Source organism: Motacilla alba, chromosome 3 (genome assembly GCF_015832195.1).
Source record: "Motacilla alba alba isolate MOTALB_02 chromosome 3, Motacilla_alba_V1.0_pri, whole genome shotgun sequence".
NCBI lineage: Eukaryota > Metazoa > Chordata > Aves > Passeriformes > Motacillidae > Motacilla > Motacilla alba.
In genome coordinates this window covers 40,867,155-40,893,016 of record NC_052018.1, presented here as the reverse complement: position 1 = coordinate 40,893,016, position 25,862 = coordinate 40,867,155, and the positions used below count along the sequence as shown (strand labels likewise).

At 42.9% G+C, this 25,862-nt stretch overlaps 1 protein-coding gene across 1 annotated transcript in view; it reads left to right on the top strand.

Moving 5' to 3' along the window:
- FAXC (failed axon connections homolog, metaxin like GST domain containing) overlaps window positions 1-25,556 on the top strand; it is a 28,749-nt gene extending 3,193 nt beyond the window's left edge. The window contains exons 3-6 of the mRNA XM_038133200.1: window positions 2,961-3,157; window positions 10,277-10,494; window positions 17,565-17,681; window positions 19,225-25,556. Coding sequence (XP_037989128.1) covers window positions 2,961-3,157; window positions 10,277-10,494; window positions 17,565-17,681; window positions 19,225-19,508 — 816 coding nt within the window. The 3' untranslated portion in view covers window positions 19,509-25,556. The remainder of the gene's footprint in view (window positions 1-2,960; window positions 3,158-10,276; window positions 10,495-17,564; window positions 17,682-19,224) is intronic.
- Window positions 25,557-25,862: the final 306 nt, after the last annotated feature.

Genomic DNA, 25,862 nt, shown 5'->3' with positions numbered 1-25,862 from the left:
ATCCGGAAGGAAACACCTTGCTTCCCTGCACACTGTCAGGGGCCATGATGGAGAAGCACTGCAGATGGCAGCTGGTGCTCGTCCCAGGAGACCTGCTGTGGTCATCACCTTGCTGGGGAGAGGCTGCTTTGAAGGGAGGGTTCTGAGGTGGAGTGAAGAGAAGACAGTGAGATGCTCAGACAGCTTTTACACTTTTGATCCCTTGTGTTTATTGCGTGCATCAGACTGTTGAGTATTGTGCTTTGTGTTATGCAATGTGCTTTAATGGCACGTGAGGGTTGGAGTAGAGTGACATATTCCTACCTTACTCTCATCTGAATTTCTCCCGAAACATGCACTATTGTCATGTGCCTTTGTTTTCTTGAATCTGCCTCTCTATGTGTGAGTTTCCATGAAAAACGATTTGGGCAGCCCCACCCCAGCTGGGCTGTCATAATCCCTGGCTGTGTTTCTAAAACATTTGATGCTTTTCTTGGTAAAGCTTGCTTTGAAAGGGCCCTGTCTGTGTGCTCATCAAGATCTTTTGGGTATTCCTTGATTTCCTCAAGAATATGAAGAGCTGAGCCTTTATGTAATCTGATAAATAATTAGCACAGCAGGAATATGCTATTTTCATGCCAGGTCTGTGGAAATGGCAGCCTCCTTAGGAAAAGACATGAGTGAACGTAAAATCATAAACAGGAGTAATGGAAAATGTGAAATCTAATTTCTTCTGCATAGTACTGTAAAATTACCCTAAAAATACCTTCTGCCATTCTTTTTGTAAATTTCTTATGAATGAGGTTCTGTAGAGCTATTGTTATTGTTGCTCTGCAGGCACTTAATGTACTGTGAATGAATAGGGATATTCTTTTGGTTTGTTTTTGGTTTTTAATAATACTGTTGCTTTTTCCTGCTTAGCAGCTGGAACAATTTTTAAGTGGAAAATTGATAAATATTTGATAGCAATTAGTATCAGCCATAAGGATGCAGAGGTTTCAAGCCTAAAAACGTCTGTTTGAGAACAGTGGATACAAAAACAGTATAACAGATTTTCTCAAGAGACTAAGGTTTTTCTCAGGTCACTGAAAGATATTTCCTATTTTTTTTTTGATAAAACCATGTGCATTGAAACACAAAAAAATCTTTTTAGACTATGTATTTATATGTATTAGATATATGTGCTTGAAGAAATGTGCCACTGAGTAATACATTGCTTTTTTCTGGGTTGCAAATGGTATCGACTGCAGTAATTGGAAGATGTAATAAACACATCTTCAAGTCCAGTAGCTTCTGCAAGCCACCAGTGTTTGTGCACAAGAAGGGAAATATCTTAATGGAGGGGCTTAATGAAGATTAAGTCAGCAATGCTCAGGATCTTCTAAACATGCTGTGTAGTTCCAGAAAAACCTTGTGTTTCTGTTGTAAAGTCATAATGAAAAATAATGGAAATGTATCAGTCAGTTTCAGTGCTGAAAGACCATTTTTGATGAAGGAAGGGTCTTGGAAGGTGGAAGGACAGGGCAGCGCTCTCCTTTCAGTTTCAGACATTCAGTGGTTTTAGAGCTTGTGCCGTGGGATTGGCTCCTGTGTCACCCACATGTGTGGGTGGGAGGGATTCAGGTGCTTTATTCACACAGGCAGGGGTGAGGTGGGTGAGACATGGTATCATCCAGTGTCCCTACCATGCTGTTTGTTTGGGCACAAACCCTGGAAGAGGCTGCAGCCAGAAGGCATTGTTTCTCAGAAGTGTTACCCGTTTGTTTTCATCCGGAAGGAAGAGCCTTTGGGAATGGCTGCATGATCCCAGTGCATTGCACATCTGCCTTTGGAGAGGCAGCCAGGATGCTGGCGCTCTCATACTGAGCAGGAGGCGTGTTCTGGTGTGTGCTCCTTGCTGCCAGAGCACCTTAATCTGTTTTAAGTGGATTCAGGAAGGGTCGATACTTGACACCCAAATAGATCAATCCAGAAGTGCAAACCCGAAACGTCCAGCAATTAGGAGCTAGGTCCTGAAATTCTTGGGGTGACTGCCAGAGATTGAGTGTAGAGCCTTTACTGTTCAACTTTCTGTGCTAGGAGTTTTCACTCACTAAATAACTGGATGCGAGGATGGGAATCACAAGAAAGGAAAAGGGTTGCACCTTGTGTCTCTGCCTTCTGGAGTAAGAGAATTGAAGACAAATGTCTGATTGTGTTTTGGCAGCCAGCACTTTCTCTCATACTTGTTACATGAGATGGAAATTCTCTGATTTCTGTGTTTTGCCTTGTCATGGGAAAAACACATTGCTGCTTCTGTGTGAGTGCTGTGCTGAGGTATAGCAGTAGTCAGCAGTGCAGCAGTGCTGTGCTCTGCTGTGCTGGGCTCTTGGGAGACCCAGTTGTAAGAAGTATGTGTGTAAATGTCTGAGATTTCTAAGTTTTGAAGTTGCAGAAAGCAGATTTCCCTTCTGCTGAGGAGGGAATGATATGCCTTTCATATATGCTTGTGATTGTGTGTGTTTTGTCCTTGGAGGTAATGCAGCCATCTGAGTTGGGTAGTGAATTTATTTTTTTTAAGGTACTTTTAACATGAAAAGTGCAGATGTGTGCAGGAACTGAATTTAGTTGTGAGTCCTCTGATTTAAAACGTTTTTAGAATAAAGGGCACAGTCTTCTGGGAGATCCGGGCATCTGCAGCCCTTAAATAAATAAATAATGTAATTTAAATAGTATCATATCACATGACATTCAGCATAAAGCATGTAACACCTTGCAGGGCCTGGAAATAATTCTGTCTGAATTTTTTCATGTGCTGCTCTGATTGAATAGCCATTGCTACTCTAGAGTGTTATTTTAAAAAAAAAAAAAAAAGATTTATGGATTTGTTTCTTTAAGAACACAGAAAATTATTTAAAAATATTTATTCTCATGAAAACAGAACCTGAAGGGCTTTTTTTTTGTCTAAATATTTGTTTGTTTACTTGATTTTTTTCCCTTAGAACTATTTTGATGGAAAACTTTCCCCTCAAGGGAAAATGCCTTGGATTGAATACAATCACAAGAAAGTATCTGGCACCGAGTTCATTATTGACTTCTTGGAAGAGAAACTTGGAGTGAATTTAAATAAACACCTTGGTCCGCATGAAAGAGCTGTTTCCAGAGCTGTGACCAAAATGGTGGAGGAGCACCTGTACTGGTAAGCTTGCATGGCAGAGCTGGCTGTGATCCTGTGCTGTCAGATGTGTCCCTGAGCTTGGGCTTCGACACAAATGCTTCTTTTCTCTTGCAGAAGTCTTGGGTACCCAATTATTAACTTCACAACTATCTTCATCCTAGGAAACTGCTGCTCTTTTATGTGTGCAGTGGTATGAGCCAGGGATAATTCCCTTGAAAAGCTGTGCTGGGTAAGCAAGATAATGTCAGGCCCTTTGACTGCAGCTTTGTAGAAGGAAGCAGCAGTGGAATGCTCCTCTGTTCAGTGTGACTTCTGTATAGGAGAAGCCATGTTACTAAAGACCAAAAGATCAAGGTGGCTGAATGTATTTGTGGTTTGGGAGGTGTAGAGGAATGAATCCAGTGTTTGTGGTGAATCCAGAATATTGTTTTCTTGCTTTTACTGATTTTAATTATGTGTGAGTGATTGCAATATGGATCATTGCCTTTCCTGTAACACAGGATTCTCCTGTTGATATGGGTTGTTAACAGTACTGCCCATTGATAATGTCCAATATTAGTCGCAGTATCCTGAGAAGCTGAAATATGTATATGAATGGAAAATAGAAATAGAACCTTTATGGGACTTTATGCGTTTTACTGACACCTTTGAAAATAATTCCTGTGATTTCCTCTGTGCTTTACATTTCTGTCCTTCTTAAGTGCCCTTTCCAGTTTGGGTGTAGAGGCATCAGGTGGACATGCACCTTGATTTGCTGCCTTAGCAGGCACAAGGCTTTCTCCCAGTAGTTTACTTTCTAGTATGCATTTTAGTCCTTGCTACACTAAGTTTTGCATTTATGTTGCATGTTTTTTTTCTCCAAAACAGTGTGTGATTTTAAAATTGAATGTATTTATCTGCTTTTTGATCAGCAGCAATATGTGTACATATAGTTCTTCAAATAATTTCTAGTGTCTCCTGAGAGAACAATTTTAGCACTCAGTAATCAGCATATTGAAGTGATTTGGTTTAGAAATTAAATCTTTGCCTTCCAAGAAGTGTGGCCTTCACCAGTTATACCCACTGCAGTGTCATACATGATACAGGCAGCCTGTAAGTTAACTTTTTTTTTTGGTTCATTTTTCCACCCTCAGTTATTCCAGCTGTCAAAGGGAGGATGAAGTCTTTTAGTCCCCTAATGCTTCATCTCCTTGCCTTAGTGTCAGTTGTTTCATGGTTCGTGGATTTAACTGTGTTAAATGTATCATTACTGATGGCAGGCTTATACTGCTGTTGTGTCTCAATTACAAAGTGCTTTCCTCTGTGAAGCTGTTGTCCATCCATCCAGGCTCCCCTGGAGCTGGCTGGGCACTGCTGGACACGACATAGGGAGATATGGAAGACAGGTATTGCATATTCAGGCACTGGTCCAGAGAGGGGGCAGCTGTTTTAACAGGTAGACAAAGTTACATCAGGAACAGAGATGTGCATGCCTGGCTGTGTATCCCTGTTGCCTTTTATGTGTAGTCACACAGAGCTGAGTTCCTCCAAGGCATGTATTTTTGCTGCAGTGCAGTAAAAAGTCCAACTGTAAGCCTTACTGTATGTCCCTCCAGCTGTACCAGAAGCTTGCTATATTGGTGAAGTTGCCGCTTGCAGATTCCTTGTAGTAGGCAAAGCCTGAGCTGTGAAGTGGTGCAGTTGTACTGCTGTAATTCCTAGAGAAGAACTTTGCCCATCCTGTACTTATACCAAAGTAAAATCAGGCTTTCACTGTGTAGGACCATATTTCTCCTTGACAGCATTGCAGCTGTGGTTGTGGGATCCCTTTGCATCTGTCCCTGAACCTTTTGAATAGAAGCTTAGGGTTTTTTCTTGGTGCTCTCATGTCCCATGGTGAGGACTTTGAAACGGTGATTGCCTTTCTGCAGAATGAGGTATATAAAACCAAGCCTCCAAAGCCATGATACATAATGTGATTCCTACTGTTTTGTGCCAGCAGCCTGCGAAGTAGCTTCATCATAAATTAGTAATACTGTAGTACATTTATTGGACAAAGAAGAAGAGTACATCCTGTGGTGTGCTGTCTCTGGGTGGAGCTAATTCTGGTGGATGCTTAGCATTTCCTCCAGAAATGTTTAGTTTTGCCAAGCAGTGGCTCATCTTCAGCAGTTAGTGCCTCTTACGTGTGGAAGCGACTGCTGTGGCTGGAGTTGGGAGCAGCATGGGGCTGTTGAGAACCTCAGCCTCTGGACACTTTCTTTCTGCCCCAGGCTGTAGCACCCGGCTGGACCCAGAAGGGGTCCAGCAAGTGAGCGTGGCTGTTTCCATGCTGGGGTTACACCCTATCTCTGAGATGCACAAGACTGATTTGGAGCTGGTGCTGGAGCTACAGTCCCTGGAGAAGGCAGTAAGCCATTAAGCTTTTGCTATGTTTAGTTGGCAAAAAAAAAAAACAAGTCCTCTGAGCTGAATGGATGTTGAGGCGAGCCAGCAGTGAAGAGATGGAAATGAAATAATTTTATGACTCTCACTCCAGGGCCTGGATCCAATGCAGACCTCTGTCATCTGCTATAGTCCTGCTCAGAGTTACCTCCACTGCCTGCAGTGACCCGTGGACCCCCAGAAGCCAGTGGGGCACCCACAACCACCTTTGGGGAATGCATTGAGTTTTTGATGTAACTGCAGCACATTTGTGGGATCAGACCTCTCCTTAAGAGAGGTCTGACTCTCACTTCCTTCCGGAGCTGGCATGCTGGGCTCGACAATACTGCTGGGATTCAGGCCAGGCACCTCCTGGGTGCCTGTAGGGCTAGCAGTCGCTGTGAGATGCTTTCTGTCTCTTCGATCTCAGGAGACAGATCTTAGGTTGGTGACACTAATGTGCTTAGTGAGAACATAAAGCCTTGAATATTTGGCTTAAGCAGACTAACCCATTAGATTGGTTGAGCTGTATTGTCAAACACAGCTGTAGTGATTTATAAATGTGTGTGTATGTATATATACACTTGCAAATATATTTGAATTGTTTCTTGCTTTGTCTTTCAAGAAGCAAGCATCATATGCGATGAATGCTTGAAGTACAGAAAGAGCATAGTATGAGAATATGGATCAATCTGACTTTGGTCAGTATTCAGACTTGCCAAGTGTTAAACATAAAATATTTTTATAATGTAAATATGTTTAAATACATCAAGCCAATTTTAAGAGTAGTGTCTCTCATACTGCTAACAGTGATGAGGCTTGAATGCTGCTGGTGGCTTAAAAGCCAGTTGCTCTGAGAAGTTGCACAGCAGGTGGGGTTTCTACAGCTGATTGTGGAATGAATTTGTTATAATCCTTTTGTATATCAAGAAATTCTGGTCTGCGCAGGTTCATATAGGGAAAAATAACCTCCTATTCATATCCTTGTGAATGCCTTCCCCTTGCCTTGAAATTTGGACAGTTTTGGGATAATCAGGCAAGCTGCTGTTGATGAGTCACTTTCTTCATCTCCTCTCCTGATTTATGTATTGAGGCCAAAGCTGCTGTTACATTTGGACTTTGGATTTAGTTCACCCCCACAGCATTGCTGTTTAATGCATTATTGTTTTATTTCTACTCTAAGACTTTTACAGATGGGCTGGCACAAATATGAATGGTAATGTTTCCCAAAATGCTCTGTTCAGGGCAATATTTAAATAATTATGTCATCCCATAAATACTTAACTCCAGTGTAAAATGTATAGTTATGATGTACTGAAGTAGATTATTATGTAGACTACCCAATTTCTGGCATTTCTAACCTTTTGTATTATTGATCATACTCCACTAATGTAGTCTGAATATAGAAGTGATGGGTGGAATTAAATGCTGAGAAGCATATTGTGGCAGAAAACACAAATTAAGGAACCCTTGAATAGAGTTCTTTTAACTCTCCCTGAATCAGAGCCTACTTTTTTCCTTGTTTTGTCTACTCAGAGCCGTTACATTTTGGAAGTAAATTCTGTGATTTGTCTTATTTAGCTGCCTTCATTGCCCATGTAAATTTGAGATTTGGGACATGTAACAATTCTGCTCATCCAAAGGGACAAGCAGATGTCTTAAGATTTGTGCTTGGCAGTTTAGCCTAAGCAGGATTACCGAAATTCTGTGTAGTTCTCTGTTGCTGTTCTCGTCATTAAACACCCAGTCTAATTTCTGCCTCTTCCAGGCCCAACAACCTTCTCTCCCAGGGCAAGCAAGCGAGCTGTGGGGAAGTGTATTTTTGCATTAAACTATGGGCCAATTAGCTTTGTGGGAAACCTTGTTCATTCTGTTTTATGAAATTAAAACAATTTTGGACATGGTTGATCATTCTTGGTGTGATGCCAGCTCACTGGTGTGGTTGGAGTGAGCAGGTTTAATCTTGTGCAACTGGGGTGACTTCAAAAAAATGCTGCAATGGAATTCCTGTGTTCTTTTTCTGTTTTGTTTTGACTTCTTTTTCTTGTTGCCCTTCTCCAAGCTAGGCCTGTTGTCCAAAGTAACTAAATTGTATTGCAGAGTTGCCAGATGAAGCAGGTCAGGTACATCCTGGGGAAGGAGGGTCTTTGTAGCAAGACAGAGCCGTGCTTTCAGACAGCAAGTTCTTAGCTAATTCAAATTAGCAAATTCAAACCCTAACCCTAACTAACTTAGATATTAGGAGAAGAACTCATTCAGAGCAGTACTGTGGAGAAGGACTTGGGGGCTGTGGTGGATGAAAAAACTGGACATGAGCTAACAGTGTGAGACGGCATCCTGGGCTTCATCAAGAGAAGTCAAGGGAGCTGATTCTCCCCTTCTACTTTGTGCTTCTGAGACCTCACCTCTTTCCAGCTCTGGAGTCCCTAGCATAAGAAAGATCTGGACCTGTTGGAGCAGGTCCAGAGGAAGCCACAAAGATGATCAGAGGACTGGAGCACCTCTCCTGTGAAGACAGGTTGGAAGAGCTGAGGTTGTTCAGCATCGAGAGCAGAAGGCTCCAGGAAGACTTCGTTGTGACCTTCCAGTACTTAAACGGGTCTTATAAGAAAGAGGGAGAGTGACTTTTTATGTGGGTAGATAGCGATAGGACAAGGGAGAACAGTTTTAAACCAAAAGAGGAGAGATGTAAATTAGGTGTCCTAAGTTCTTTACTTGAAGGGTGGTGAGGCACAGGTTGCCCAGAAAATTGTGGATGCTGTATCCGTGGAAGTGCTCAATGCCAGGCTGGATGGGACCCTGAGCAACCTGATCTAATAGGTAATATCCCTGCCCATGGAGTAGGCATCCCTGCAGTGGACATCTAGTTGGAAGTAGAAGATTTTTAAGGTCCCTTCCAACCCAAGTCATAGTATTGTAATTGTTTCCTATTGTTCACATCAAGAGTTTTTCCTATTCAGAGCTGCTGAAGAGACCTTGTCCTTTACCAGGCCAGTGAAACATGAATAGTGCAACATTCTGCTCTATGGAGTGCCCTTATGCTTTCAGGCTAGCCTTCTTTCCGTTTGTCCGTTTGTCCTAAGTCCTGCTTTACCATTGTTCATGGAACAGGGCAGTCTCACACCACATCTTCCAGACAAAGTCAGGGCTTTAGGAGTTTCAGCAGCTCTTTACTGCTGTGTTTGTTGGCTTCACATTCCTCCTGTACTGCTGGTTCCTCTGCTAAATCTGTATCTGATTCAAACTTTGCGTTGCTGAAACCTGCTCAATGACTTGAGTTCATCCATCAAGTTTCAAAAACCATGACTGTGCAGAACACCCCATTTTGAAAGTGGTGTTGAAGCATGTGAAATGTCAGCAGGATGCTTTTGTTATGCTTAAACACAGTGCTGAAGGTTGTAGCGTAATCTGTTGAGGGTCAAAGCCATCAGTAGCAGAGGAGGTACATTTTTGTTCTTCCCTGTTTATACATTTGCAGCAAAGCCTGTTCACACCTCACCATTACTGATGTCAGTGAAAACAGATAGAGCAGAAAGAATTGAAGTACAGTGGACAATGTGAGTTTGATAAAATGTACATTATCAAAAGAAGTCACAGGAGTTCTCCAGCAGATACTGTTTTTGTTTTTTTTTTCCTTTCCTTTCTTGAATTAGGTGAATCATATCAGCACTAAGGAAATTATGTGGAGTTGGAAATACATACAGTGATAAAACTGAAGTCATATTCCAAACCAAAACAATGAAGCCTTGGAATGGCTTGGATTGGAATATGTGTATCAATTCCCAGTGTTTTTGAGACCCCACAGGTTTCCTATGTTTATCTTGTCTACTTTGAGATGACTTTAGCTGTTTTTCCAACAACCCTTGAACTTGGTGACAAAAGTTCATATATATGGTCTTTTTGGTTTATTTGTAATTTCTGAAGATGCTGGATATTAAAAAGTTAATAATTCTTTTTTCATAGTTTTCTGGAGCAACAAATCAAGATATGTTTGCCTATAATATTAATAAAGAACAAAAACTAATGTGGGAAACAAAAATTTGAGCTGATGAGACAAATTTTATAAATAGACTTTTTAAAGGATATTATTTGCCTTTCAATAAAGCATGGAATGCAACAGAGTCCTTTAGAAATGTCTCTCTCATAAAAACAGCATTTTGAAGAGAGGAAACTGTACAGGAGAAAACCAACCTAATAACCACTACCTCTTAATTTATTATGTTTTATTTTTAAACAATCGTGTTTTTCTTAGCTTCTGAAGAGAAATCTTCTGAAAAATTACTGCTTCAATATTTATGTTGGAGCAAAGTTACTGCTTGCCTAAGTGTCAACAGCATAGAAAGGAGAGAGGTTGGTGGGAAAGATTGATTTTTTGAGGGACTGTTTTGTTGTTTTCCCCAGGTCTGTGCAGTGAGTCGTCTGTAGCTAATAAATGCATTATGTTACAGGAGTTTAGCTGAATTCGGCAGCTTTTACTATATATTTCAACATGAATCTTGTTTTCTCCTGCAGTGAGTTGTGATTTAGTGAGAGAATAAGCACTGGGCAGTCTGCCTAAGTACTTTAAAGTGGGTTTGCTCTGCTGGTGCTCCGAGTTGCCTCAGAGTCGGCTGTTTATGGAAGCTACCTCTCCATCAGGGCAGTGAGCACCTGCCTGACCTCTGTGCGAACCTCTGCTGGGTGGTGTTGGGCTCTCTGGGGATTACACTGCTGTAACATGTTTCTGCTTCCTTCCAGGACTTTAGCTTATTGCCAGTGGGTGGAAAATCTTCATGAGACGCAAAAGATGGTTTCGCTTTTTGGCCCCTTCAGCGACTTGCTGAAGTGGATCTTCTGCCATCTGACCAAAGGAATCGTGAAGCGGGAAATGTACGGCCATGGCATCGGGCGCTTCTCGGAGGAGGAGATGTACACGCTGATGGAGAAGGACATGCGGACTCTGGCAGGCCTCCTGGGTAAGGTACAGCGAGTTATGGTGCTCTGTTCACAGCCCCTCCCTCCACAGGGAGGAACTGACCTCCAATGCTTCCTGACAGCTTGATTACACACAAATAATGTCATTTTGGCAGAAGATAGAGGCTGTCATTTAGTGCCTTCCTTGCTCTGGCAGAGACACTGTTTTCTTTTCCCACTGTTTGCTGCCAAATTGTGTGTCTAGAGGCATAAGAGGCTTCCTTCTCTGAGCTCAGAGTATGTGTATGTAGAGCAGCAAAACATGGCCTGCTGTTTTGGAAGAGCATTTAGCGATATAAAATTAGGAAAATGCAGTGTTTAGTTCTGCAAATGAAGCCTCTTTATACCTTTTCTAGGGGCTGAGAGGTGTCTGTCTCATTTTTTATTTCCTGGTTGTATTTCCTTTCCTGTTAGTCATTTTTGGCTGTTTGACAGATTGCTCTGAGGCTGCCATTTGAAAACCCTTTGCAGATGTTATTTTGATGGGCTGAACTTTGTTGTGTTTGGTTGGTGTAAGCAGCTTTATTCAAAGCTCCCAGTAGGAAATGGTTCTGTGCTGTCAAAATACATGAGTTTAAGTTTCTTGGTTATCTTGGGTGGATTCCATACAATTAGACTTAAGGTTGACTTCACTTAGCTAGAATTACATGAACCTCATTTCTGTTGTGTAGCTCAGGTTGAAATACGCACTGGAATTGTTTTGCACTGTGCTTCTTGCCTTCTGCTCCACTGAGAGCTAAGCATACTGTGCATCTGTGTAAGACTTGCATTTTAAGGAATTGCTGTGGTGCAGGTCATCGCTTTCCTTGAGCTTATGTCTCTCTTGTGGGAGAAACCAAGAGAGATGGTACCTGTGTTGTTCCCTGTAACAATGGCTTTAAGGAGGTAGCTGAGTGGAGGACAGGAGGATGCCTCCCTGCCCTGTGCTCCAGGGGGACACACTGCACATGGTTTAAAGAGACAAGTGTGGAGTGGATGAAATGAACAAGCTGGGGGAGCCCAGCAGAAGGCAGAAGCTGAGTGCTTGCTGAGAAAGGGAAGGAAAAAACATGCTTCTAGACTTCCAAGGTTTTCTGGAAAGGAAGGTATTTGCAGTGGACCGAGCTGTAGAGTTTTCTGTAACTTTGTTTCCTGAAACAAACCTGTTGAGTTGCTGAATTTGGAACAGGGTGGAAAAAACCCCATGAGGTGCATGGACACAATGGGCTCATGGACACAATGGGCAAGAGGAAGATTAGTTGACAGTTCCTCTTTTGACAGCACTTTCTTATGCTGCATTTTGTTTGTTAACAGAAGCAATTATCTATTCTAGTGCCTCTTCAGAGAAAATCTGTTGTTTGGAGATTAAGAAGTCCCTCTTCTTTGAGAGGGAGGAAGGAAGGGAGCAATTCATTTTAGAAGAGGAGATCTGGTCATACCTTCTGCAGAGCTGTGGCCAGCTCCAAGTGCTCTCCTCTGTGGGACCACTGATGTTGTAGTTTTGAGATTGGCACCGTGTGGTTCCATGTTCACCACAAGGAGGAGTGGGGCTGGGACAGGAGCTGGACCAAGTTCAGTCTATGACTTAGAAACTCAGAGTCATGGTTTGAGAAGGAAGTGAATTTTTTTGGGAGGCAGTGGTCAAACCAATGGGTGCTCAGATATGAATATTGGCACCTGGTGTGGCCACTGAGGATATGGATATGCCTCTGAGAACACAGAGGTTAAAAGCAGAGGACTCCCAGGAGGAACTCTCTCTTGGTTCCGGTCAGTGGAGAGGCCAGACCTCCCCTGTCCAGCTGCGGGCTGGGCAGGGGAAGGGAAGCCATGCGGCCTGAGGGAGGTAGGCCAGAGCCTTGGACTGAGAAGAGGGTGCAGGCCCCTGCAAGATGGAAGGGTGGAGGAGCACTGAGAGACATCGGGCAGTCCCATTTCCCCTCACCTCCCCCAGGAGAGAGAGAGAGAGAGAAAGAGAGTGTGCCTGTGCCACCTTGAAATTTGATAGCAGTGGCCTGGCCGAGAAGGAGAAGGGGTGAGCGGCGAGGAGAAAGTGCCCAGCAGGGCCAGCGTGAGAGTTCTGGACAGGCAGAGCCTGTGATTTTAACCCTTTTTTGGGATGATGGAAACCTTGCAAATGCTTATCCTCCTGGAGGTGAATGAGAAGAGAGATAGGGATGAGATAGGAGGAAATGGACAAGTGTGATGTAAAGTTGTACAAGTGAAGGATGACCAAGAGAAGTTCAGAAGAATCCTAGGTGGGAGGAGATGATGGAGTGGCCTTTGGCTGGACTTTTCTTGTATAGCCATGGGCAGAACCACTTTTCATGTGATACAGAGACTGCATTTAGGGGGAGGCGATGGCTTGGAGCCAAGAGAGAGCAGTGAAGGAGTGGTGTGAACAGAGATGACGGGTGAGGAGGGTGGTGGTGCCCTCGATCTTCAGTGGAGAGGACGATTTCTGTTCTAAAGACCCCTCGGCCCCAGGGGGTGAATTTGGGAGGGACTGGTGTCCTGAAAGTGAGAGACTGTTGTTTTTTGGAACTGGGCAAAGCGTCCTTGAAAAGGGAACCCTAGAAGCAGCTCTGGTCCATGTACAGTGGTGAGAGCACTGGACATGGGAGGAAGAGGTCACGAAGGCAGATGTTCTCCGGGCAGTGCCATGAGTGACGTGGAAACACAAGAGGTTTCAGTTGTGTTTCCAGGGGAAGCCTGTGATGCAAGAGGGACTCCTCTCTCCTTGATGGACTGAGAATTGAATATCTGAAGGGTGGTGACTGGATGAAAATCTAAGGTTTTATTTTATGCTGTGGGGAAATTGAGTGGGGGGAGGAGAAATGTTTTTGAAAGGTTTCCATTTTGAATTCTGTGTGTTCATATAGTTGTAAGTTAATAAAGTTTTTTCTCCTTTTTTCCCAAGTTGAGGCCTGCTTGCTCTGTTTCTGATTACATCTCACAGCAGATAGTGGGGAGAGTATGTTTTCATGGGGGCACTGGCATTGCGTCAACGCCAAACCATGACACTCAGCAAAGCCCCCTGACTCTGGCTAGACAACTCTGTCAGGCTGAAAAGAGTGGCAGTGGATATGTCTGTGCTAAAGTCATCCCTGTCTACCAAGAGCATACAGAACCTTCAAGAGAAAACTAAAATGTGTGCGTGCCTGAGTACCTGTAAAAGTATCTCGATTTGCTTATTTCTCTGGAGTGTATACTGACACTGAGATTTGTAAGATTTCAAGTTCAAAGGGATCATTTAATCATCTAGACAGATCTCTGTGGATCCGACTGCTTGACTGCTGTCTTGAGGCCTGTGCCTTTTTGCTGGCTGGGAGATGGCTTTCTAAAAGCCATCCAGTTTTAATTATGAGATTTCAGCAGGTAGAGGTGCCACCATGTTTTGCTGACAGATGTTAGTCACTCTCTAAATCTGTTCAAAATTGGACTTGTTTCAAATGAGAGTTTGATTCTAGCCTGCAGACAAATTCTATTCCTACTTTTTGCTCCCTTCCTGGGTAGCTTGGACCATCTTCTGTGAAAGTAAATGCTATAATCAGTCTCTGGCTTATATAGAAAATGTACTGGAAATCCTCAAGCACTTCTTCACTATATCAAATTTTTAATTGTATTATACATATGTTACCAGCAGAGTTTTTCTTCTTAAATCCAGATTGTTGTTGAGAATGTGCCTGTGTACTTCAAAAAGCCTTGATGGGTGTTTGCTGTATTCCTGTTATATTATTATATTACCAGTTGAATATTGTACATTTTTTTCATCTTCCCCTCTGAAATGGATGTCAGATTAGTCAGTGTGCAGTTACATGAATCATTTTATTTTCCCTTTTGGTTATTGATGAGTTTGTCTACTTTTCTGTAATTGCCTTAATTTTCATTAACATCACTGTGCTCATGTTTTCTCCAGCCATCTGTTTATGGTAGGGTGTAGGTAACTGTGGCCTCGAGGTGGTATCCTGGAATGGGGACAGGAGGTAGGATGAAGACTTCCAGCCTGACTAGAGGCTCCCCTGTTTCAAAGGGGGAATAAGAAGGCAGTCAGTCAGCTTACTGCCTGTGCATTCTTTGTGAGATTCTCCTCCATATATATGTACCCAAATGTTTTCCCAGAAGAGAAGGTAGTTGAGATTTTGGCTGTTATCTTAAGAGCTTAAAACCAATGCCTATGCTGCAAAATAACTGCACATACCAAACTGTAGCTGTCACCCATCAGGATTATCAGATTAATGCTCCCCCTTTTTTTTAACAAGGACCATTCACATGGGAACAAAAATAACTTTTAATTCTAAGAGCTGTTTCCAGAGAATGATAACTTTGCAGCTGTCAGTTCTTATGACATTAATTTTGACATTCCCAATAACATCTTTGGTGCTTTTTTATTGTCTTTAATTTTATTTCTGAGAATAATTTTTCTATATCCCTTATACCCATTTCCCTGACAGACTCTTCCAGATCTTATAAACATGGAAATTGGAACTAATCCCTCTGTGATGGATCAGCCTGTCCCATTGGTATCACCTTTCTCTCTGTCCTGCAGTCTGCAAACCACAAATGTAATTTTCTTGTATTGTAGCAGTTTCCTACTGCCTGGTAATAGTGTAAGAAAGTGTGGGGAATGAGCACATGAATTAGCAATATATAAAAATACACATTTTGGTAATTGTTTAGAAGAGGCAAATGAGTGACCATAAATTTGTTGGTGCCCTCTCAGCTCTCTGCCTCTCAGGCTCTTTGGTAAATGAGGATTTTGAGCAGGGAGTTGCAGGCTAGCAGCTTCCTGGAGTGGATTTTGAAAAGCATTTCATGCTTTGGGGAGGGCAGGGGGGCTCAGAGCTGAAAACTCAGAGGTCAGGCTAACCTGGATCTGAGCCTCTAAAGTTAGTTAAGTGCTCTGTAGCAGCCTGCAAGTGCTGTACCTGCCTCCATGGAAGGATGCAGGCTTGTATCCCACAGATCTGCCTCTTGCTGGGGTTTCTTGACCCACTGTTGAAGTAGCTGCTTTTGAATCCTCTCGTGCATGCATCTGTGAACAGTGGAGTTGGGTACTCTCAAATTCCTGGGAATTCAGTACAAAGTTGATCCAAGTCCAGTGTGACCAGGTGATTTCATTTCTGTTGGATTAGCCAGGGGATGCAGAGAAGTGTGTGAGAGGATCAGTGCTATGGCAGCCTGGATGTGACAGACACTGTGTAATCTTGCCTGAAAACACACACAGAGATATCTAGTCAATCAGAAAGTCTTCTGGACTAAAGTTGCACTGGAATTTTTGAGAACAGATTTGGAATGGTGGAAGAAAATGTGCACAGTGCCATATTTTGTGGAGCAGCATGACTTAAAACCAGATTTGGAGTTTTATGATCCCACAGTTTTATTTTCCCCTCTTGCTCTTTGTTTCCATGCACCTGAAAGTGTGAGGTGTTGTGCCTGGGGAGCCAGAGGGGTGGGATGGTTTAGCCCTCACTCAGAGCCTGCTTTAGTTGTAGCGAGATGGAAATGGCAGTATTTCTTCCCAGCACAACATCACTTATGGATTGAATAAGACCCAGTAGTATGGTGCTAAATTCCTGGTACTGGCATATAACTGTGGTTTAGGGACCAATTTTTGAGCTGTGCTTGAGATTGACGAGTGCTTATGTGTCAGATAAATACTGAAAAGACGCAACATTTACCCTGTACAGAGTTCTCAAACAATAAATTGATGGAACTGTGGAAAGAGCTGGGGGGAGTTAACTGCATGTTCAAATGACATCTGACAGGCCAGAGAAGGTTATTGTCAGTGGATATTCCTGAGCACTGTTTTGTGTGCTCTTGTGCGGGGGGTTGGCAGCATCCCTTGTACTGTGCACTGGAATTTGATGCATTTTACACTGGACAGTTCCTCTGGACTTGCTCAATAAACTGAACATTCAATAACCTGCTGAATTACAGGCAGCTTGGAAGAATGTCCCGGGGAGATGGAATAACTGGATTTTGAGAATTCAATTAGGTATCACATTCCACAGAGTTAATGGCACTTTGGGCCGAGGCAGGAGCAGTGCAACCAGCTAACCTGACCTCTGCAATACTTCATGTTTCACTGTGTGCTCTGTGCCTGGTCTTTGTTCCAGGTCTTCTGCCTGTGATGGGAAATCAAGTCTACAGTGGATGTTGTGTTGCAAAAAGTAGCTTTGAAACATGTATTTTTTTTCCCTTAGTTAGTTTCCCATCTGTTTGTGTTGTGGTGGCCGTTTAGGACCATCATGATATTGGGGTGGCCAGAGAGGTAAGCAGAACTGCTGTGGGGAGAAGACATGTCCCTCCGCTGCACCAGGCCAGTCCCAAAGGGCTGCTGTTTCACTTACTGCCTGACATGCCTCTGATTCTCCCTGTGAGGGGTCAGTGGGGGTGAGGGCACTGCAGTGGTGATGTGTGAGAGGACCTGTCCACTCCTGCCTACAGGAGGGCTTTGTCCTCTTCCTGGAGATGCAGGTTATTTCTGAGCAGTTGCTGCAGGTCTGACTGGTGCATCCGTGTCATCCTGAACAAACAGGGAGAGAGGAAAGCTTTGGGTGTGACTTTTCTTTTTCCAGCTGATCAGATGAGAAAATGGAACCTGGATCTGCATGGATGGGAGGTAAAGGGTGACCAGCTTCTTTCAGCAAGTTCATGATTTTGAATCGTGGTTGAGCGATTTTGGGTTTGCACCAAAGGCAAAAATGGTGTTTTCAGGCATCTTGTAGCTGCAGAGCAGATTTTAAATGCAGCAGAACGAGTACAGTGTGTGAGCACTGCCAGCTGTGAGGAGCAGAGGAGGTTCTTAGGCCAGTGGTGGCTCTGTAATTGGCCTGGTTATAGAAGTCTTGAACACAGGGACAGCTGCAGTAATGGATTTCACCTGCTGAACCCTAGAAACAGCTTTGGAATCCCTGTCTTTGAACAAGTCAACCTTTTCATTTAAATGATTTCAGTAAAATAAATATGCTAAAGGTGGAACTGGTTTTTTTTTTTTTTTGTTTGGTTGGTTTTTTGTTTGTTTGGTTGGTTTTTGTTTTCATTTGGGGAAAAGTAACATCCAGTCAAGAAATTTTTGCTGTTGTATTTACAGGTGACAAGAAGTACATTATGGGATCAACTGTTTCCACTGTTGATGCCACTGTCTTTGGACATCTGGCACAGGCAATGTGGACATTACCAGGGACTCGACCAGAGAGACTAATCAAAGGTAAGAAAGCTTAAGTGACTTCTGATTAAAAGCTCCTGGTGGCATTTTTCATGTTTTAACTCCTTCCAAGAAGTACCTTGGAAGGACATTTTGAAGACTGCAGTATTTCAGCAGACTGTTCTTGCCTTTGATGTAGCATTTGTATCCTGTATTGTTATTTTCTCTTAAAATTCTTTGTTTTCTCTTTAATGTTCTGCACAGTAATTGTTTTTATTTTTGTACTTGATCTTTTCCCTGTTTAACATGGCAAAGCCTTAGAGCTTCTAAGGAGTGAATGCTGGCTAATGTATGAGAAAACAGAAGAACAGCCATTAGCCAAATTCTGCTGAGCTGAGTACTTTCCTTGATAGTAGAACTGCAAGTGCTATTGTCTCACTGAAATTACAGCCTTTGCTGTTCCTGAAGATGCCAAGCAAGGAAGAAATCCAGCTTGGCTTTGGAGTCACTTTGCTTTTGCATTAATTGGAATCCAACATACCCCTCCTCCCCACAGAGGGTTGCTCTTTGGTTTGGTTCTTTTTTGTGGGATAAAGTATCTTTGCATCTATTTTCATAGTAAAACCTCACAGCATGAAAAATGGAAAGAGTTGAAGAGGAAAAGGATGTAAAATAGTGTAAAAGGAGTAAATCTTACTGGTAAACCTACTCTGTGCAAGACAGCTCTGCTAAACCTGTGGTGAAGAGGCACAGGCTTACTCCTTTCCTCAGATAACTAGCGCTTGAGATGAGGATATAAATATTGGCTATGCAGTTCTTCCCCTTGATGTCTGGGGCATCACAGGTGAAATTCTGAAGGGCTCATGCCTTTCTAGAAGAGTTACTATGCTTGTTGAATTAGTTTGTCTCTAATGAAAATAAAGAGAAGATAATAGATTGAAATACCCAAGCAGTGTGGTTGAGTCTCTGTACCTATCAACCTACTTATGCTGTCATGAGTACAGGTTTTACGTGCACCTCCCCTTTAACACACTGTTGTTTATTTCTTCTTTGAGTTTTTTTATGATTTATTCTGTAAACATACATGTATTTATAAACAAGGCATAAGATGCTACAGCTGGGAGCAGGAGTGAGCCAGTGGCCATATTAAATGTGAATTTATGCTGCAGACAACGCTGCCATCTGGTGGTGAAAACCCCGCATTCACTGTATTTACTAAGCATACTGTGCCATCTGTAAGATCAAATTCTGTCTTTAGGAACCAGGTGTTTGCAATTAAGCAAAAAGTTCTACTACAAAAACCTTACAGTAATAGTGTTTTGTCTTGATTTCTTTTTGTAGAGAAAATTTATTTTTGGGATACTTTGCTATTTGTGTGAACATGCATTTGTGTTTATTCCTGTGTAACCCTTCTTGTGGTATGTGGTTACATTAAGTTAAAAACAGCTGCTAAAAGGATTGATGGCATCTTGGAATTTTGAAACTTCTTTGGAAAGGTTCCACACAGTTTGTCTCCAAACACAGCTAATGTGTTTTTGCATCATCAGGTGAGTTAGAGCATTATTGGCTGAATATATTTACTGAAGTCTGTTGTATCGTGTTGCAGGTGAACTGATTAACCTTGCTATGTATTGTGAAAGAATAAGGAGGAAATTTTGGCCAGAATGGCACCATGATGATGACAACACTCTGTATGAATCCGAGGAAAGCAGTGAAGCAAGCAAGACTTACTCCCCTTTGCAGGACTTCAGTTTTTATTCAAGGACAGAAACCTTTGATGAGGAAGGGAACAGTATTTCCCAAACCCCTGACACAGATTACACTGGACACTCCCTCTTTGACTCAGATGTGGACATGGATGAGTACAGAGATCATGAACAATGCAAATGATATGTACAAGTGTCTCCCATTGTGCAGATAAGCTGTTTCTTGGGGTCACTCTGATTTGTTTTCTCCTTCAGGTCAGGAAGAGGTTTATACCACTTTGGAAGAGACCATTGTGCTTGATTCAGCTGTCACATACTGCTTGGACTATTTCAACTGTATTTTGTTTTGTGTAATTGTTCAGGTGGACCAAGGTAAACACATTTAAAACACACGTGGGCAAACTGGAGGTCTAGAAGGCAGCAGGACCTTTCAGCCTATTTTTGTTCATGTTCAAAACCAGTTCCCCCATCAAAGTGGGACGAACTTCTGGGAAGTGGAGCATTTGTCACAACTGGTGTGTGTTGTTATGTTATCTCTACAGCGGAGGGTTGAGGACAAAAATGAAAGAGATATAACTGGCTCAGCTTTCTTCCATGGAAGAAAATGATGGATGCTGTAATGAGAAGGCCCTGATGGTGTTGGTTGACTGCCATGTCAGTATAAGCCAGTGGTGTGCTGAGGTGCATCAGATTCATGCAGCACCCTGGCCTGTGTCAGCAGTAGTGTGGCCAGCAGGACCAGGGCAGTGATTGGCCCCCTGTCTCAGCACTGGTGAGGCTGCACCCTGAATCCTGTGTTCTGTTGTGGGCCCTTCACTACAAGAAAGTCAGTGAGGTGCTGGAGCGTGTCCAGAGAAGGAAAATGAAGCTGGTGAAAGGAACTAGAACACAAGTCTTGTGAGGAGCAGCTGAGGGAGCTGGGGGTGTTTAGCCAGGAGAAAAGGAGTCTCAGGAGAGGCCTTATTGCTCTCTACAGCTGCCTGAAAGGAGGTTGTAGCAAGGTGGGGGTTGGTCTCTTCTCCCAGGTAACAAGCTCTAGAATAAGAGAAATGGCCTCAAGGTGTGCCAGGGGAGGTTTGGATTGGATATTGGGAAAAAACTTCACTGAAAGGGTTGTCAAGCATTGGAACAGGCTGCCCAGTCACCACCCCAGAGGTATTTAAAAGCCACATGGAGCTGGCACTCTGGGGACATTGTTTGGTGGTGGACTTGGTAGTGCTAGGTTAACACTTGCACTTGATGATCTCAAAGGTCTTTTCCAACCTAAAAAGATCTGTAATTTCGCAAAGTTTCAGGGGAATTTTATTTGATAGCTACCCATACTTTGGGTGCATATATTACAGGGTCTGCAGGAAAGAACTGCTCCCAGTTCTTTTGGAGACAGTCAGGGAAGGATGGAGGAAAACATAATGCAGAAAGGAGCTGGTTAGTGTTTCTTGTTCTTTGCAGAAGTTGAAATCACTATTCTAGAATACTTTCGTGCAGTAGGGAGATGTCAGTGTTAACTCATCTGGAATGTTTGTTGGTCAAATTTCTTCTGTGTTTTTGAATTATTGTGTTTTTACTCCCTGCCCATGGCTCCCATCTGCTATTTCTAGGCAAGGCTAAAAGGCTGGGATTTGTTGGTAAAAGTCAGGTGTGTCTCAGCAGTGGGTGCTTTGTGTTCTTTAACAACAGACATAGCAAACCCATGAAGGCTGCAAAGCAGTTTGAGGTATTAGTAGGCATGGGACTCTGTGGAGTTGCAAGATGTTGGCCCAGGCAAAGCTGCCTAGGGAGGTGCTTCATGGGGTGCTGGGCACTGTGCTGGCTTGCAGTGCACAGTCCCTAAAGCTGATGCACAGGAGGAGGTGAGATGGGACAGTTCCCTCGGCACTGCCATCTCTGTGGGGAAATTCAGATACTGAAAGCATGACCAAAATTTAATTTAAATTGCCTTTGCTGACATGTCTGTGGAGCTGGATCCCAAAATGATTGCGCAGGTTCTGACATGCTTCATGTTCATGTCTCCCTAAATGCAGGTTAGAGATGAGAATGAATCCATTGGATTTACTCACAGCTTTGAAGTTAAGCATGTACTTCAGTGTTGCTTGGCTATGATTAGTTGATTTTGGTAGAGAGAGAGCACATCAAACATACTGAGCTGTTGTGTTTTAAAATATGCATATAAAATTGGGTATTTGACTGCAGAATTTGTTGGTGGCCTATTTTAATTATGACATTCTCAGTGACTTACAGTTAGATGAATCAGGATCCCTCAGCAAGTTTTTTATAATGTGTTGGTTGTACCAAATGTTCTAGGAGCAGACAGGGCAGACAGCTGCTTTAGGATGTTAATTGTTGGTAGTTGTAGTGAGTTGTAGTGAGCTTGAAATAACTCCAGCACTCAAAGAATAGCTTGCTCCCTAGGATCCTGGAGTGCCTTCTGCAGAGGAAAGCGCCTGCTCTGGGGAATCTTGGAGTTAGCCTTGGGTTTGAAAGCAGGGACACCTTTGTCTGCACTGAAACCTCAGGTCTGTTCATGCATGGGAGCCACTGCAGTGAGAGCTGACAAGTTTGGTGTGAATTTGCACCTGTTTCCACAATTCCCTAGGCATGTCCTTGAAGCCTTGTTCCAGTCAATGTTGTGGGCAAGTATCAATGGCAAAGTGAACCAAAACCAAGGAGGAAGATATCAGCCAGTTACTTGGGACCCTTCTCAGGAAACTAAGCACAAAAATAGGGCACAAGAAGATAAGTCTTGGGCTTGAAAGTGCAGAGATGATGGCCTAGGTAACTCCATGGCCAAGTCAGGAGAGATTTTATCTGCAAAAATGTAGGTTTTGATATTCTGAATAAAAGGAATCTGCATCAAAAAGCTCCTATTTAAAATCATTAGTGTGTTGGAAATTCTGATGGAAATGTACTCATTCATTTACTGATGCATGTTTGAAGGCTGTGCTTTCTCCATTTGTTCAGCATTGCAAGGTGTGCTTGCAGCAGATGAGTCCCAGTCATTAAAAGACCATTAAAGGATGGTCAGACCTCCTTAAAAGGATTTAATCCATGCATTTTGTTTCTAAAGTTGTCTTGATAAGTTGTTGTAGAGAAACAAACAAACAGAAAGTGAAAAAAAAAATAATTAAAAAGTGTTCATTTATTTTGGTTTGCATGGGAAAAAAAAAGATGTGTTTTCTTAAAAAGGGAACTTTTTACTTTCCAAAATTTTGCTAAATGAACAACATTTTCTTAGTCCTGCAGTCTTTTTTTTTTTTTTCCCATTCCATCATATCTATTTTTAATGTTATTGCTAAGGGGCTGTACAGAACTAAAAATAGTCAGAGAGCATCTTAATTTCCTTTTTTTTTTTTTTTTCTTTTTTTTCCTCCCTCACTGATCAAAATTGTGAGGGAGTCCACTGCAGGGATGCTGGAGATCCTGACTGTGCTGCTGTGGGGGTTGAGGGTCAGCAGGTGTCTCTGCAGCCATGAAACCTGGGACAGCTGTGGATTGCCAGCTGCCCTGCAGGTGAGCTGGGATAGCAGCTTCTGCCAGGAGCTGGAGGCTGATGGATGCCAGGACATCATGTCTGAGGTGACACAGACCACAGAAGGTTTTTCCCTGCCTGTAGGTCTCTGTGCCACAGCCAGCAACTCACTGTAGGGTGATGTTAGGAAGGGTTCAGGGGCCACTGTTGCACTGGATGGGTGGGACCTCTGCCCTGCTTATGAGCTGGAGCATGAGCCCAAATCCTAGTGAGGAGACAGCACTGTTCCTCCTGGTTACTTTACCCTGAATACTGCCAAAGGCTGAGTACTGCCTTTGTGTTTCCATGGTGCTGCTCTAAAGGAGTGAGTAATTGGTCTGCCCCTCATTTGGCAAATGGGAGTTCAGAGCAAGCCCTGCATTTCCAATGGAGTTAGATTGGAAGCAGTCTGTTGGTTTTTTTTCTCATGCGAAGTGCAGTGTTTGACTGTGTGACACTCTGTCATGTCAGAAGGGATTTGTTTATCCCTATCGGTCTCATTGGCTCTGTCAGCAGAGCTTACTGTTACCGAGTGGGGGAAACAGGCGCTGGGATGTATAGGTCCTACAGAAATCCTGCAAATGTGGTGTTTGATTTAAAAACCAAACTGAACCTGATGTTTCAGATCTGGAGGACTGTTTCCATCCAATTATAGCACTGCAAGTAACACATTTTGATCTTTAAAACCTTGGCAATGTCCCTCCAGATCTATATTCTCTTTGAAAAAATACTGCCTGAAATATTTCTGCAGCAACAGTTCAGGCACAAATTTGCTTTTGTCAGTGATGTCTGCTCAAGTAATCATGACAGTTTCATACTGTTTTCCTTGAAAGGCCTGTATCTGTCAGATGTTAAGCCTTACAAAATATTGCCTGCTGGAAAAGCGTGTTATGTGCAGATTTATGCAGGGCAGCTCACCAAGTGAAATTTCTATGGCAGAGGATGAATTCAAGTGGGTCTTGTCCTTAGATGTTTGAATAAGAATTTAAAGCTGTTTTTTGACAAGTAGCTGTTTGGCCTAACCCTCCTTCCCTCCCCAAATACTGCAAAATTATAATTTAGGCATGTGGTACTAATAAAGCAAATTATGCTCTCTAAATTAAGTTGGATGGTCCAGTAGCTGGGATATGGAAATGGGTACCCATAAGTGTGAGTCATGCCCATGCTTCTCAGCAGCTGTGATCCGGAGCAGCACGCAGGTTGTACTGTTTAATCCCACAGAACCAGAGCAATAGAGGTAACTCTGAATGACTGCAGTGGCTTTCAGCAGTTGGTCAGTGCTATGGGGTATCCATGTGTGCTGTGCCTTGGGTATTCCTTAGTGCTGGGTAGACTGTGCAGGGGCTCATTTTGTTAGCTGTGGCTCCTGTGGGGCATCAGCCTGCTGTCGTCCTGTGGCTGAGCTGCAGAGAGGTCTGTTTGGGAGCGAGCAGAGCTCGCTTGGCAGTGAGCAGAGCTTTGAGCCTGCTGGTGAATGTGGGCTGTCCTGTTGGTGTTCTGTGGAGGGAAGTTCCCCCGCACTGCACATGTGCATTTAATTTTCAGGCCAGTGACCCCAGTATTCACAGCTTTGCTTGGTGGAGAGAAGGGTTGTAACACGAATCGGCTCCGTCTCACTGGTTTGGGGCAGTCCACTCTTTGATGGCCATTGGGGTGGGCTTCTTCTGTGTTCATTCCCTATGGAGGTGCCCCAGTGTGAAATACTTCTTAGCAGGTTTCTGCAGCTCTCTGAGCAATTTGGAAAGTTAAATGGTGTTAGTCTGTGTACAGCACAGGAATTCCAGTCACTGAAAACACTGCGTGTCACTACAGTGTTAAACTCCTAGTTCTGTGTCCTGGTTGCACCACTCCCAGGTTTTTCAAGGCCAAGGAGATCCTTACGGGCTTTTGGTCAGACTTCAGCATAAAAAGGTTTGTGGGATTTCATGTAATGATTTACACATTCAGCTCAACAAGTTAAAGCTGAAACATATGCTTCCAAAAGGCATTCAAGTTTTGTGGAATAAATAAAATCCCGCTCCACTTTGAAGTTGTTGACAAAAGTGCCATTTGCTTCAGCGGAGCCGGAGTTTCCAACAGAGCTTCCAAGTGACCCCGAAATTACCACTTCTCTCATTCCTGTCTAATTATACTTAAGTAAAATTTTGCTTTATTGGGGACAGTAAGGCAAACAAGATGTGACTGTTGTTCTTTTTTAAGCTCTCTAAAAAAAAAAGTGCTTTTTTCATCTGCACTGGTCACATTGGTATTGTCACTGGGCACTATGATTGTGTGTGTTCTTCTCTCACTTCCTAATTTGTTCTTCTGACTTATCTTTCCTCAAATGTACAAGTTTTTATTTTTCAGGATACTTGAAGAATGCAAGTTCCAAAGACAGGGGTGTGCAATCCACCAATAAAGTATATGTAGATGTATATGGGGAAGGGATGTATCCAGCTAGCTGCAGTGTACAAGGTTTAACTAACAGAATGAAGCAACACATTTCTAAATGGGGACTCGGATGCTGCAGCTGTATTATGTTGTTTGTCTATGAACTACACGAGACGTACATTATTTTAGCACTGTTATTACTAGTTTATAAAGCCATATTTAAAATTGTACACTTAATTGTAACATAACTTTAAATTGTGCACTGTGTTGATCAATGTACATATATATGAAGATCTGTATATTTTGTCTTTATGCTGGATGTCATTGGTGTGTAAATTATAACTAATGGATCTAAAATACCTTTCTGGTTCATGTCCTTATTGTGTGTCTGTGCTTTCTGTGGAGCTGTGAGCAGCTGAGAGTTGCTCTCTTGAGAGCAGGGATTGCATGAAACTTTAATGACCAGTCAGTTAAGCCCTCATCTCCCCAGGCAAATACTTTAGCTGCCAGCATTGTTTGAATGGAGTCATTCTGTCACTGATCCCCTCTCCCCTTGACACTCAGGAAGGATTTCAGGGTGTAGCACAAGAGGAAGGACTGATATAAACTTGGGTGTGAGGAGGGGTCCCTGCTCTCCTCTGTTTTTATGGCTACTGCTACCAG